General features: G+C 53.1%; 1 protein-coding gene across 7 annotated transcripts in view; it reads right to left on the bottom strand.

The window, feature by feature from the left end:
* Window positions 1-13,830, bottom strand: part of NFATC2 (nuclear factor of activated T cells 2) — a 158,415-nt gene that overhangs the window by 51,439 nt on the left and 93,146 nt on the right. For all 7 annotated transcript variants that reach the window (XM_047852119.1, XM_047852121.1, XM_047852118.1 and 4 more), the window contains exon 6: window positions 10,292-10,432. In XM_047852119.1, coding sequence (XP_047708075.1) covers window positions 10,292-10,432 — 141 coding nt within the window. The remainder of the gene's footprint in view (window positions 1-10,291; window positions 10,433-13,830) is intronic.

The raw sequence follows: 13,830 nt of genomic DNA, 5'->3' as shown, positions 1-13,830 counted from the left end.
AATGAGCGAGCTCCTACCGCGGGGCAGGCCCTGAGCAGGTTGCTGGGACCGGGACATGAGCCACGCATGCCTCCTTGCTCCCCATAGGCCCACGAGAGCTCAGAAGGGAGGACCCATGGTTCTTCACCTCTCCTGGGACAGGGACCCTGCCCCCTTCCTCAGCTTCCCTCCAGGCCCACTGGCCTTCTCCATCCCCCCCACCCCCCCGGCCCCCCGCAACAACCACACTCGCTCTCCTGCGGGCCTCACTCAGACCAGTTCTTCCCAGCTTTCCGGCCCCGCTCAGGAGCTCCCCCTGGACCTGTCCCCACCCTCTTTCATTTTCTGCTCCCGCCTCCCATCCTCTGACCTCATTTTCTCAGCCTGTTGGTTCTCTCTCTCTTCCCTGCTAGGCCGTGGGCTTCCGGGAGGGGTACCACGCACCTGTCTTGTTCTCTGCTCCGTCCCAGCACTGCCACGTCCGGCCCGCCATGAGCGCTCGGTAAACACCAGCGGAATAAATGCACAGAGCGACCTCAGGATTCCCTAGGGCTTGGCCCACAGACACACCGCTGGCCTCTCCAGCGAAAAGACCCCCCAAAGCGATCGCCAAGCCCTTTGCGAAGAATCCTTTTCGGGAACTGAGTGGTCGGGGGGGAGGCACCCGGAATAACAGCGCAGACACGGAATCCCACGCAACCAGAGCACTCGGGTCAAGATGATCGGCCAATTCTTTGTCCCCAGAGTCAGACCTAGGAGACACCAGATGCTCTCCAATCCACCCCCCCGACCCAGACCCCAGGTCTGGGACCCTGGGAAACCCTGCCCAGAACAGAAGAGGCCCGAGATGACCAAGGTCGCTTCTGCTGCTCCGGGCCGAGACGAAGTGAGGACTCCGGTCCCTTGCGCAGATGTCTGGGCAAACTTCCCCGTCCTAAATTAACAGGGACTGGCAGCCAGCACGAAAAGGGCCCTTCCAAGTCTTACTCAGAGGGGAAGAGCAAAGAGAGCCAGGTTCTTTGGGCAAAGGGGCTAGGCCTAAAGAAGACTTAGCAGGACTCTGCAAGAACTAAACAAACACGGGGTGAAGGGGGTGCCTGGTTCAATCGACGGGTCAGCCTGTGCGGTAGGCGGGCCGTTGGGCCAGAGGCACAGGCCCCGGTAGCCAGCGCATCCGTGGACCGGCAGCCACTACCCTGCAGGTGGTTTACTGTCCGCTTTGCAGATGGCTCCCGGGCCCAAAGTGTCAGGAAGCTGGACGGCTGGCATCGGGTCCGGGCCGGCGTCTTAGCAGTCAGCCCGGATGAGCCACGGGCTCCTGTCAGCACTCGAAGGAGAAAGAAGGGAGCTTTCAGAAGGAAAAAAGCGAATCCGTCCTCACTCAGGCCGTGAGCACGCCACTGGGCTCGAGGCAAATGTGGAGGAAATCAAAGTGTCAGTTTGTGTTAGGAAACCCTGCGTGATGCTTCCCGGTCCTGGCCCTGCGTTTTAAAAATTAGCTAAATGAAGATGGCTGAAGTCATTCCAGTCTGCTCTTTTCACGACTGCGAACGAGCAGAAAAATGTGTGCTCCCTGGGTGTGGGGGCTGAACGAGCCGAGCAGATGGGGGCTGGGGATCAGGAGTGTCCCACAGCTTAGGATGTCGCCCACCCGCAATGGTGCGGCTGCCCAAATGCATCTGCGGGGGGGTGGAGAGGAAATGCGTTGATTCCCAGCATCCTGCTTCTCCTGATGTCCCATCACCTTTTCGGCGGGCTCAGCCCCTCCGTCCCCCGCCCCCGCCCCGGACAACTTCAGTGGGGACTCGCAGCACCTTCTGCTTGCAACCCCCAACCCCTGAGTCCATGCATTCTTCCAGATTGCCAGAACCATCTTAACGAGCTAAATTAGATCACGTCCCTCCCCTGCTTAGGACAAGAGCTACCGGTTTTTATGTTGTAATAAAATCCAAAATCCTCCTCCATGCCTACAAACCCTGGCATGATCTAACCACGTCTCCCCCCACCCGCCCCGCCCCAGAGACCTCTCCAGGCTCGGTCGGTGTCAGACTCCCCCCTGCTCTCAGGCTGCACCCGCGGCCTGGCCTGCTTTCATTTCCTCAAACACCCCAGGCTCATCCCCAGGCTGGGACTACGGCACTGGGCGGCTATTTCTGCCTGAGACCCTCTTCCAATAGGTCACTGTAGCTCCCTCTTTTCTGCTCGAGGCCTCTGCTCGAAGCCACCTCCTCAGGGAAGCCTTCCCTGATCACACCCCCCAGGGTTCCCAGATTTAACAGATAAAAATGTAGGACGTCCGGTTCAATTCGATTTCCAGCAGACAGCTGATGCTTTTTTACTACAAGTATTGCCAAGCCCTGTGCCACTGCAGGGGACATGCTCATACTAAAGAAATGTGTTGACTGAGATGTGAATTTAACTGAGCCTCCTCCATGTATCCCCGTCTGAGCCCTCCGCCTCGCTCCTGTGGCCTGGTGGCGCTGTCTTCGGAGCACTTTCCCCCCCTCATAAACAAGTTTGGGACTGTCCGCCCCCCGAGAGCAGGGACCTCATCTGTCGTGCATCCCCAGGGCTGGCGCAGAACCTGCGCACAGTAGGGTGTTTGGTAAATACCTGGGGAGTGGCGAGGCTGAAAGGGCACTGCTGGGTCGTTTGCCACAGAGGCTGGACTGCAGGGCGCCTCTCCTCAGTGATGAGCTGTATCCAGCCCCGTGCCCTGGGAACCAGGAAGTGGGGGTCTGGGACTCAGCCCCCCACCCACGAGCTCTGGCAGACGGGGGCAGGGAGCGGCCATCAGTCCAGCTCCCCCCAGCTCCTCCGTGAGGCCACGACAGCAGGTGTCGGATGGCCTGGGGGGCAAGAGGAGAAACTCAACCTGTGCCCCCCAACGACTCTTACTCTCAAGACGAGAAACCAACACAGCCCTGCCGTCCTGGCTCCATGTGCAGTCAGTTGAGCTCCCAGGGGGCACGTGCAAGGACAGGTGACGCTTCCTGAGCACCTACTATGTGCCTGACACTTGGAGATCCTTGATCTCCTTTCGCTGCTGAAAGACCTGACACAAACCCCATTTTAAAGATGGGGAAACTGAGTCCCAAGCACAAAATATGGGGCCTATCCAGGCTTCGGGCCAAGTCCGCTGGAAGATCCAAGATCTGGCCTGCCTAGACTTGAAACATAAACAATTTTTATTTTGTAAGAAGAGCATGAAACCAAAAATGTAGGAAAAAAAAATACGAAAGGGTGTTAATTACCACAAGATACCGTGAACTTTCTTGCAGGGGGGGCAGGGGTCGGGGTGCAGGGGGAGACTCCAGCCTGCTGACTGCAATTCACACACAGGTCTCCTGGCATCGAGGACCATTTCTGATGGTGGAAAAGCTTGGACCCAAGGGAGCTAGAAAACTCCCTTGTCTGTGCCGTCTTTCAAAGGCTTCCACTGAATGAACTGCAGGATACGGGATTCTTTCACCCCAAAGCCTGTCCTGACATGCAAGGGACCGAAAGCCAGACTGTTTGCTCGGTCTCTAGCGGGGCTTTGGGGCAGCGACCCGGCCTCTGGCTTTGGAGGCAAGTTTTGCGTCCCGGCCAGCTGTGCCTAAGCGGTGGGATCCAGCCCAGGGGGCCGAGGCCACTGTGGACGTGAGTCACCGAGGGCAAAGGTCCGCAGAGACTTAGTCATGCCCCAGCCCAGCCTGGAGTCTGACCTTTCCCAGAGGGAAGCCCGAGCTAGAGAGACTCCCACACCAGGTCTATTGTTTCAGAAAGTGGCTACACTGGGCAAAACCAAACCCGCGGAGAAAAACAGGTGGCAGGAGGAGAGGCCTGCTTTAAGGTGGTTCCAATGTTTCTAGGATACTAATTCGTGGAAAGATGCTTAATTTAGCAGAAGAATTTTATTTTAAGCATGTGCATTTATATTTATTAAACAAAGCTCAAAATACAACCTTCGGGAACCTCCAAGTAATAAAGTGACTCATATTAGGATGTGATGACTCAGTGGGGGAAGAGGGAGCCCCACCACCCACGCCTCCTTTCTAAAAAATCAATTTGCCCTCTCAACAGGTGATGGGAGCCTCTGCCATCAGACTGTTCCAAGAACATCGTCCAGCAAAACAAAACACAAAATTCTCTTCAAACAATTTAAGTCTCAAAGCTGAGTAATCCGATGCAGGCAGGGTTCCAAGAGACACCCCCGCAGGACACAGAGAGCCAGGGAGCTCCTTGGCTGGGGCCAGGGGCCTGAATTCAGAAAGATTTACCAGCTGAAAAATTCCAAAACCCTGTGTCATGTGGGGGAACCTTCCAAAACATTGGATCCCGCCCAGAAGTGGCCAGTCGCTCAGAGCCATGGCAACCCTGTTTCTGCTGCCACATCACTTTTATTTTTGTGTCCTTAGATTTTTTCCTGTTTTGCAATGTTTTGCTGGGACCCCCAACTCCGCCTGAGGCCCGGGTGGCCGGGGGCCAGGGTTACCAGCTGAAGGTCAGGAACAGCCTGGACTTCTCCACGTGAACTTCGCCTGGAAGGTTATTACACATTTTTTGAATTTCAGAGACTATATGGAGGCTTTGGGGCCATTGCCGAGCACGGTAAATAGGAAAGATCCTCATCATCCTGTTCGGTTTCTCTCTCTGTCCTCAGGGACATGAGAGGAGGGCTTCCCCGGGGAGGGGCGGGGCGGGAGGGGGGTGTCACGTCCAACTGCACTAGGGATTCCGGCTCTGTCGCCAGCTGTGGGCTGACCCGGGACTTGTGTCTTGACCCCTACGAGCCTCAGTTCCCTAAACTATAAATGGGGACAATGTCACCTGCCCCTTGGGGCTGGTGTGACAACCGAAGGAGACGACACCCAGTCCACAGTATGTGTGAGCACCTACTATGTGCTAGGGATCGTTCTAGATGCTGTGGATACAGCAGCAAACAGCAGGTCTCTGTCCTCAAGGAGCTAAGATGTGGGAGGCCAGATACCAGACGAATAAGCAAACAGGCAAGACAACTTCAGCAGCGATACCTGGGGCCACCAAGAAAACAAAGCAGGACAGTGGGACAGAAGGGGACAGGGTCATGGGGCACGCTGAACAACTTCAGAGCAGACGGTCAAGGAAGGGCTCGTTGAGAAAGTCACCTCTGTGCTGAGCCTTGAAGGCAGAGGAGGACCCAGCCTGGTACAAAGAAATGGTGGAAGGACATTCTAAGAGGGAATAGCCAAAGCAAAGGTCCTGAGGCAGAAACGAGCAGGGGGTGTCTGAGGACAGACCGAAGACAGGTGTAGCTACAGCCAAGTGAACAAGGAGAGAGTCCAAAAAGCTGAATTCAGAGGGATGGGCGAGGGCCAGGTCATACCGGCTCCTGGAAGTCATGAAAATAATGCAAAACAGTAATAAAAATAATATCATAATCATTATTGTTACTGCTGCTATAAATAAGATGCCATTTTCCAAAACACCAAGCTTTTCTAACTTAAGAAACACCATGCTGCCCCTCTCCTACTGTTTTTCCGACAGTCTCCAATTTGTCATCCCGCTGGAGTAGAAGCTGCCAATTCCATTTTAGTCGACAGCTATAAAAAGAACATTGGACCTAGTGGTGCCGATGACCCAACACGGGGGCTAAGATTAGCCCAGGAGGCTGTCACCTTTCCTTAATGTGAGAACCAGCTGGGGTTCCCCTTCCTTGGAAAACTTCAGCTGTTCCACTCCGCCCCGCCCCGCTGCGCCCTTGCCGGCCAAGCTGTCCATGGAGATGGGAACGGGATGCGTTTTGGAAAAACGAAGTTGAGCAACAGGGAGTCCCCCTGCAGAAGGCAGTCCCGGGCTAGGAGGCGAGTACTTAGGGTCAAAAGAGCACGGCAAGCCCCCTGTCTGTCAGAGCCCCGAGGAGCCCGACATCCCACGAGGGAAGGCCCACCGCGTCCTGGGGGCTCAGGGGCGTCCCCGAGACCCCTGCTGGCCTGTTGGCACTGATCCAGAAGCCGCCTTCACCCGGGATTCTTTAGGCTAGGCGTGAAAGCGTTCTGCACGGATTCTTTCGAGCCCGGGACCCATTGCAGAATCCGAGGGTCTATCTCACCACAAAATGGTTCCAGGCAGTGCTTCAAAGCAGCTGAAGGGTCTTCAGGCAAATTAACCTTGTTCTAAGCTTCTTCAAACTAGAAGAGCTAATGGCCAAGGGGGCAGACTCTTAAGCCAGGCTGCCTGGGGTCGAACCTACCCCTGCCATGTTACTAGCTGTGTGATCTTCCCCGGGTCACTTAACCTCTCTGGGCTCAGCTCCTCGTTAGGAAAATCAGGACAATGGTAGCTGTCTGGTAGGGCTGTCGTGAGGAATGAGATTCGTTAATACATATAAAGTGCTCAGAGGCCCGGCATCTAGCTCATTATGACTACTTTTTGTTGTCTTTCAATGCCCCTTGGCTCCATGAGATAGAATTTTATTCATCTCTGTTCTTTCCACAGCCTAAATATAATGATAACAACAAAAGCTAACATTCAGTGAGCATTTACCATGTGCTACGAGCTATGCCACGAGCCTAATGTGTGCCACCATCTAACTCATTTCAGCTTTTCTTCTCTCAGGAGAAGGAAATCGTCTGTATTTTACGGAAGGGTTAAACGCCGGCTCGGAGAGGTGACGTGACTTATCCAGGATGCCGAAGCCACTCAATGCAGGTCAGGGATTCGAACCCAGGCCTTCTGACCTCAGGCCCTGTGCTCGTCACCGTCCAGTCAATGCTGTCTATGGGCTGAGCAAGGAGAATTGTGACCGTAAAAACAGCAGCGAGCGTTCGGCAAGCGCTCCGTGCACATTACGCGTGCACTGACCGTGTCCGCACTGGGCTCCTGCGGGGGGCGGGGAGCATCAGTACCTCAATTTACAGAGCAGGAAACGGAGGCCCAGGGAGGCTGGACATCAGGATCATGCCAGGCACTATCGGTGGGGGAGTCCCCCCACTGCACGCCTAGCGGAGCGCCTCCCGCAGGCAGCGGCTTAGACGAGACTGTACGTGGACGGTCGCGGACAAAGATCCCAGGAAGCTGCTCTGATTATTCTCCTTATTCATACACAACTTTTCAAAGGTGAAACAGACCGAGTTTTCTTGCCTCCACGAGGTCAACTGTGAAACTTCTTTTGAAACCAAGAGAAAGCAAGCGACAGAATAAACGCCGTCGATTTGTTCCCTCAACAAACACTTAACCGGGGCATCTGAGCAGCATCTCAAGTGCGTGAACTCCCCGGACAACGCAGGCTGACTGGTTCCCCACTCTGCAAGGGACCAGGAAGGACCCGGCCTCCAAGCCACCCCCACGCAGACCTGGGCATGGAGAACGAGACATCTGCAGATTACCAGCATTTTCCCCTCTGCCAGGAAGGTGCTGTGAGGCCACAGGCTTCTTGCGAAAGTCAGCAGAAGGCCCGCAGGATAGTCGGCTCGCACAGAAGGTGTGTCAAACCCGCAGCAGCTAACGTGTGCTTGGTCATGTACATCTCAGGCCACTCTCCTGCTGAAGAACTCTCCATGACTCCCTCTTAGCTCCCCCACGTGCAGACCATACCAAGGCCGTGTCTCTACCCGGTACTGGGAAACTTGTGCTGGCCTCTGCCTGTTTGGCAACACATTCCAGCCACGCTGGTTTGCTCTCCGATTTACAAAAGCCTAGCAAATTCCTGCAGGAGAGAGTATCACACCCTTCCACCATCTGAAAAGTAAGCCTCCCCCAAGATGCCGAGAAACGTGCGAGCCCCCATGAATCCACTACGCCATATACAGGCCTTAACCCTAGGAAAGAACAGTAACAAATAGTGATCGTTAATGTGTATTGAGCACTTACTACGTGCCGAGCACTTTATGAGTGCTTACCGTGTAGAAATCCTTGATCCTTAAACCACCCTACGAGGCAGGAGTGTCATCATATCGTATAGATGAGGAAACTGTTACCCAGAGAAGATAAGTAACCTGCCCAAGGTCACACAGCTAGAAAATGGTGGAGCTGGGTTTGGGCTTAGGAGCGTGAGCTCTTGCCTAACTGACCAAAGGAATATAAAGGATGTTCGTTGCTGAGTCACTTATAATAGCACAGAGCGGGAAGCAGCCTCAGGCCCGATAAAAGGAGATAGTTGAATAAAGTCCTGGACAAACACAGGACAGAAGGCGAAGCATCCGTGGAAATGTCTGCGTCCCTAATCCCTCACTGCACCACCACTGCCCCTCGAACCCACAATGACCGACCACGTACCCTCTAAACCACTTCCAAGCCCACCCAGGCCTTTCTAGCCCCCCACTGCCGTAGGCTTATTTATGTCATGCCTGGTCACAGAGCCAGCCCACCCCAAGAGGAGGCTTTATGTAAACTGGGAAAAAACACCCCTCCCCCAAGACCCCCTGCTTCCTCCTGCTAGCAGTGGTCTTAGTAATACACAGATTGATGATGCATTCCATTTGAAGAGCAGCCCCCAGAGGAGAGGTGCCCTTGTGCAGTGCACAGTCCTCACAACAGGACAACCCTGCCTACGATGGTCTCTGTATCATCCTCAGGGCGGTAAACAAATACTAATACACCCCCTTTTAGTGAAATCGTGTCCATTAGAGAAAAAAATTGATCTAGTATCCATAACTCTCAAATAACTGTGTAACTTGAGATTTATCATTCTCTTTTTACCATGACCTCATTGGCAAGAGATATTAACAGACGATATGTGGAAAAAAAGAATACACGTGAGCAAAAACAAAAATATTAAACCTCGCATGGCAAAGTAATGTGAAGTAAAGAGAAGTACCAATTCAGCAAATATTTTTTAACTAAAAAACATTTAAAAATGGCGGGACACCTGGGGGGCTCAGTCGGTTAAGCATCCGACTCTTGGTTTCGGCTCAGGTCATGATCTCATGCTTCGTGAGTTCAAGCCCCACATTGGGCTCTGTGCTGACAGTGTGGAGCCTGCTTGGGATTCTCTCTCTCCCTCTCTCTCTGTCCCACCTCCACTCATGCTCTCTCCCCTGCTTGCTCTCCAACTTTTTTTTTTTTTAAATAGCACTTCTGGGGCGCCTGGGTGGCTCAGTTGATTAGGCGTCCAACTTCAGCTCAGGTCACGATCTCACAGTCTGTGGGTTCGAGCCCCGCGTCAGGCCCTGTGCTGACAGCTCAGAGCCTGGAGCCTGCTTCGGATTCTGTGTCTCCCTCTCTCTGCCTCTCCCCTGCTCATGCTCTGTCTCTATCTCTCAAGAATAAACAAACAATTTTAAAAATGGCACGTCTGGGATGGGGTGAAACCATTACTGGCATAGTATTGATGGAAGTTTCAATTTGTACATTTCTGGAAGTTAATTTAGCAATATGTATTTAAAGCTCTCAAAACAACTATCCAAAATTCCACTCTAGGAATAAACCGTACATGCACAAAGACAGACAAACACTCACGTATCAAAGACCAATTAACTGTCCTACAAGTATTAAAAGATTCATTGCAACACTATTCGTAATAAAAAAAATACATGTAGCTTATGTTTATAGCTTACAATAAACCTGGAGCTGTTATGATTACTCGACATGTATTAACCTCTTTAGCCTTCCTGACAACCCTGTGGCAATAAGAACCCTTGTTATTATCGTTGTATGTAAAAGGAGACGAAGGCACTGGAAGGGGAGATCATTTGCCTGAGATCACAGAACAAGTAGCAAAGTCAGCATCTGAACCCAGGATATCCAGGGCCACAGCATGCAAACTTATTCGCCCTGTGGAATGGCCTCCTTTTCTGATAATAGCATAAGGTTGAGAAGGTTTGGCTCTCTGTGTGAAAAAATAGTTAAAAAAAAAAAAAAGAAAGAAAGAAAGAAAGAAAAAAAAAAGAAGGCGCCTGGGTGGCTCAGCCAGTGAAGCATCTGACTTGGCTCAGGTCATGATCTCACAGTTCGTGAGTTCAAGCTCCGTGTCGGGCTCCCTGCTGACCGCTCAGAGCCTGGAGCCTGCTTCGGATTCTGTGTCTCCCTTTCTGCCCCTCCCCGACTCACACTCTATTTCTCTGTCTCTAAACAATAAACATTTTTTTAAAAATTTAAAAAGAGTCATGAGGTTATCGTCCAACGAGAGAGCCCGGGAGCAGCCGAAACACTGTGGCACATCCACGCAGCAGTGAACTGTGTTGACATCCACGGCTGGAGGCCTGGGAAGCTTCCCGTGGAGAGTGAGAAGAACAGAAACTAAGACCCTGCCCACAGGACCCATTCCCCAAACCAGTGCTGTCGGGAAGAAAGAGACGGGAGTTTTATATGGTGCTGGAGGACAAGGAAAGAGCTCAACAAGCCCCCTGACCTGTGGTCTTCTCAGTAAACACGACTTTGGACTCGGCTGTGAAGTTCTGTCCCGTGAGGATCATCTGCTGGCCCCCGTAGACCAGGCAGCTGTCGATGTCCTGTCTTTCCACCATGGGCAGCTCGTGGGCGGATCGCTGGGCTGAGGGCAAGGGGAAAAGAAGTCATTGCAATGGCAGAAGAAGTCTGCTCAAAAGAGGCTGATTTCACGGCACGCCCCGCCCACCTTTGTCACCTGCTGTCATCACAAACGTGGAGCCATCAGCCCCCGCAACGGCTGACCCCGGAAACATGTTCCTGTCTTAGTGCCCTAGGTCGTTAGGGCTAGTCTTCTTCCAACAACGCATGTTGTTTTCACAAATCAAGGGACAGGTGTCTGTTCTCCCAACGGGGAGGAAAGGCGAGTGAGATTTGATCTTTATTTTACAAAAAAGGGCAAGTCAACTTTTTCATGAGAGCACCCCTTTGCCAGAGAGTACTCTCTCCTTGTGCCCCCGATGTTAGCAAACACTTGAAGGGACCATGCATGCTGACACTAGGACCCGGTTCCTGCAGAGTTCAGACATAGTCGCTTGGCAACTCCCTGGCAATCCTGAACTCAGTCTTCAAAACAACATCATCTTGCCCCATCACCTCTCTGACCTCACTTTCTAGGATCCCCCTCCTTGCTCACTGTGTTCTAGCCATGCTTCTAGAATGTTCTCAATGTCCCTCAAACACACTCCCCAACTCCTATTTTTGCACACTTGTACTTTCTAGTCCCTCCCTCTCTGGAAAGTTCTTCCTGATGATCTACGTGGTTTCCTTCCTCACTTCTTGCAGGTTTCTCCTCAGGCGCCCCCTCCTCAGGGAGGCTTCCTTACCCCTACCCTTCCATCCTCCTACCTTGAAGGTAAAACAGTAGTACACACCCCGTCTGTCTGTGTCTCTCCCCTCCCCCTTCCCCTTTATCTTGCATGACCCTGTTTTAGTGGGTCACCTGTCTTTCAAATCTCCCCACACTAGAATGTAAGCCCCAGGACGGAGCTCTGTACTGCTATAAGCCCAAGGCCAGGAACAGTGTCTTCTTGGATTTAGTAGGAGTTGCTAGGGATGAATGGACAGAAGGACGGATGGACAGATGGATGAATGGATGGATGGATGGATGGATGGATGGATAGATGAATGGATAGATGGATGGACAAATGGACAGATGGAAGGATGAATGGATGGATGGATGGATGGATGGATGGATGAATGGATAGATGGACGGACAAATGGACAGATGGAAGGATGAATGGATGGATGGACAGATGGATGGATGGATGAACGGACAAATGGAAGGATGGATGAATGGATGGAAGGACACAGATATGGATATATCTCAATATATCTTAATATGTACGTACACGGAAGTCTCTCTATATCTAGATCCTCATCTGGATCTATAATGAATGAAAGATGAAGAAATAGAACAGGTCTATGCTGAGTGTTGAGTCACAACGATATATGCTCACAGAAACTTTCTGAGGAAGGAAGTATTAAAATTATTCACATTTGCCTGGGGAGAAAACTAAAGCTAAGAGAAGTCAGGTCAGGGTTAAGCTGAGGTCTGAATCCTCAGAAGATGGTTTGTCCAGCTCCAGAGGCCCCAGTCCTTAGTCACTGCAGCCGGCCACTGATTGTTCTGGAACGCAGGCTGCAGGAAAGAACGAAGACCCTCTCCAGCCCCCTTCCCTGCACAGGGTGAGAAACACATCCCAGTCAGCGAGAGGGACTCATCTGCCCGGGCCTCGCCTTAGCAGCGTGGGCTGACGAGGCCGGCCCTCCCCTTATGAGTCAGCCTGAGCTCCTGGCGTTCCTCCCAAGCCCAAGAACCGGGCGGAGGGCCAGCCCTTTCCGTGCCAGGGGCCCGAGGACCTCCCCATCCGGGAGCTGGGGCGGGCAGCAGACGCATGAGGCCTGGGGGCCCAAACCTAACCCTTCCCTCCTGGCCGGCCTGGACCTCCAGGTGGCGAGCACGCCCCTCCCTCCATCACGAAACCCGCTCCTTCAGGAGCAACCGTGCAACTGGCAACATTTCAGGAGTCTACGGTGGACCCGCCAGATGCTCCCAGACACTTCACCTTGAAAGTGCAACCCAATGACTCACAATGATCCCCTGTCGGTTTCACCCCATCCCTGGCTCAGCCCAGGGACCAGCCAGCCAGTGCTGAGCCCAGGGGCTGCCGGTTCAGAGCATACATTTAAAAGGCCTCTCTGCAGAAGCTGCTAATTTCTCCCACATGGGCTGGGTCATTAATCCCTTCTTTCAGTATAGGAGTTTTGTAGGACTTCCTAATTGAGCTGCCACAAACGGAGATTTATGAGCAGTGAAGACACCAGTTGCTTCGCCTGGAAAAGCAGGTCCCGACTTTTAAGATCTGCCTCCGATGAGTCTGGGGGGCAGCTGGGGGCTTCGGGCCCCAGGAATGGGTGCCCACCCCCCCACCAGGAATGGGGGGCAAGAGCCATCCCTCCCATTCTGCAGGTGGAAAGCCTGAGTCATCACTCCTGGGCAAGCCAGCCAAGGGCTCGCAGCCAGCCGGGCCGGAGACTGGCCATGGCCGTGACTCTCGGCGCTGGGTGGGAAGCTGGCCCGGACGGCTGCTCTGTGAATCACTGAGCACTGCTGTGAACACAACGGACTGCTTCTCCTGCAAAGCCTTGCGGTTTTGACCAACCAACTTTTTCTCCCTCTGCGGCATTTGCATTTCCCACCCCTTCTCCTTATCTGAAGGAAAACACTCTTTTCAAACAGAAGTTTAAAGAGAGAGGATGACGAGAGTGAGCCCAGCTCCCTGTACTTTCTTTTGCCTCCTCTCCAGTCCTGAACCCCAAGTGGGAACCCCAAGAGTCACCGTGAGCTTGTTAGAAACGCAGGGCTATGGGCCCCACCCCAGACCTCCTGAACCCAAGGAAGGGCTCAGTGTAATAAGGAATCCATGTGATCGTTGTGCACTGACCAAGAGGCACTCTTAGCTCTGGGGGCACGTTAGAACGAGCCAGGAAGTTTAGAAAGTACGGACACCCAGGCCCTGATTGTAGAGCAGGGGTTCTCAGCCTGGGCACTACTGACCTGTGGGCTGGACCCGTGTTTGCTGTGGGGCTGTCCTGTGCACTGTGGGATGTTTAGCGGCGTCCCTGGCCTCCACTGGATGCCAGCTGCACCCCTCCCAGTTGACACACGGAATTACCCCTAGATATAGAGCTGGATGGCCCCTGGGAAGGAGGGGCCCCAAATCACCCTTGGATGAGAACCACGGACTCCAATGGTCGGAGGGGAGGACCCCAGCCTACATTTTTTTTTTTTTTAATCCTTAAGGCTTCCAATGGGCCCCACAAGGTCTGATCCGCAGCACCATCATGGCAGGATGATGCAGGACCCTGGGAACCAAAGGAGAATTCTGGTTTCCTGCTGCTTGGGCTCTGGGGTCAGAAAGCCCTGGTTTCAAGGGTTTACCTCCTGTCACCTCCATTCTATGCATCCCTGGGCAAGTGACTTCACCTCTCTGGGTCACA

Source organism: Prionailurus viverrinus, chromosome A3, assembly GCF_022837055.1.
Source record: "Prionailurus viverrinus isolate Anna chromosome A3, UM_Priviv_1.0, whole genome shotgun sequence".
In the NCBI taxonomy this organism is placed as follows: domain Eukaryota; kingdom Metazoa; phylum Chordata; class Mammalia; order Carnivora; family Felidae; genus Prionailurus; species Prionailurus viverrinus.
The sequence above is the reverse complement of the archived record's forward strand: the minus strand, read 5'-3'. Positions and strand labels throughout refer to the sequence as shown.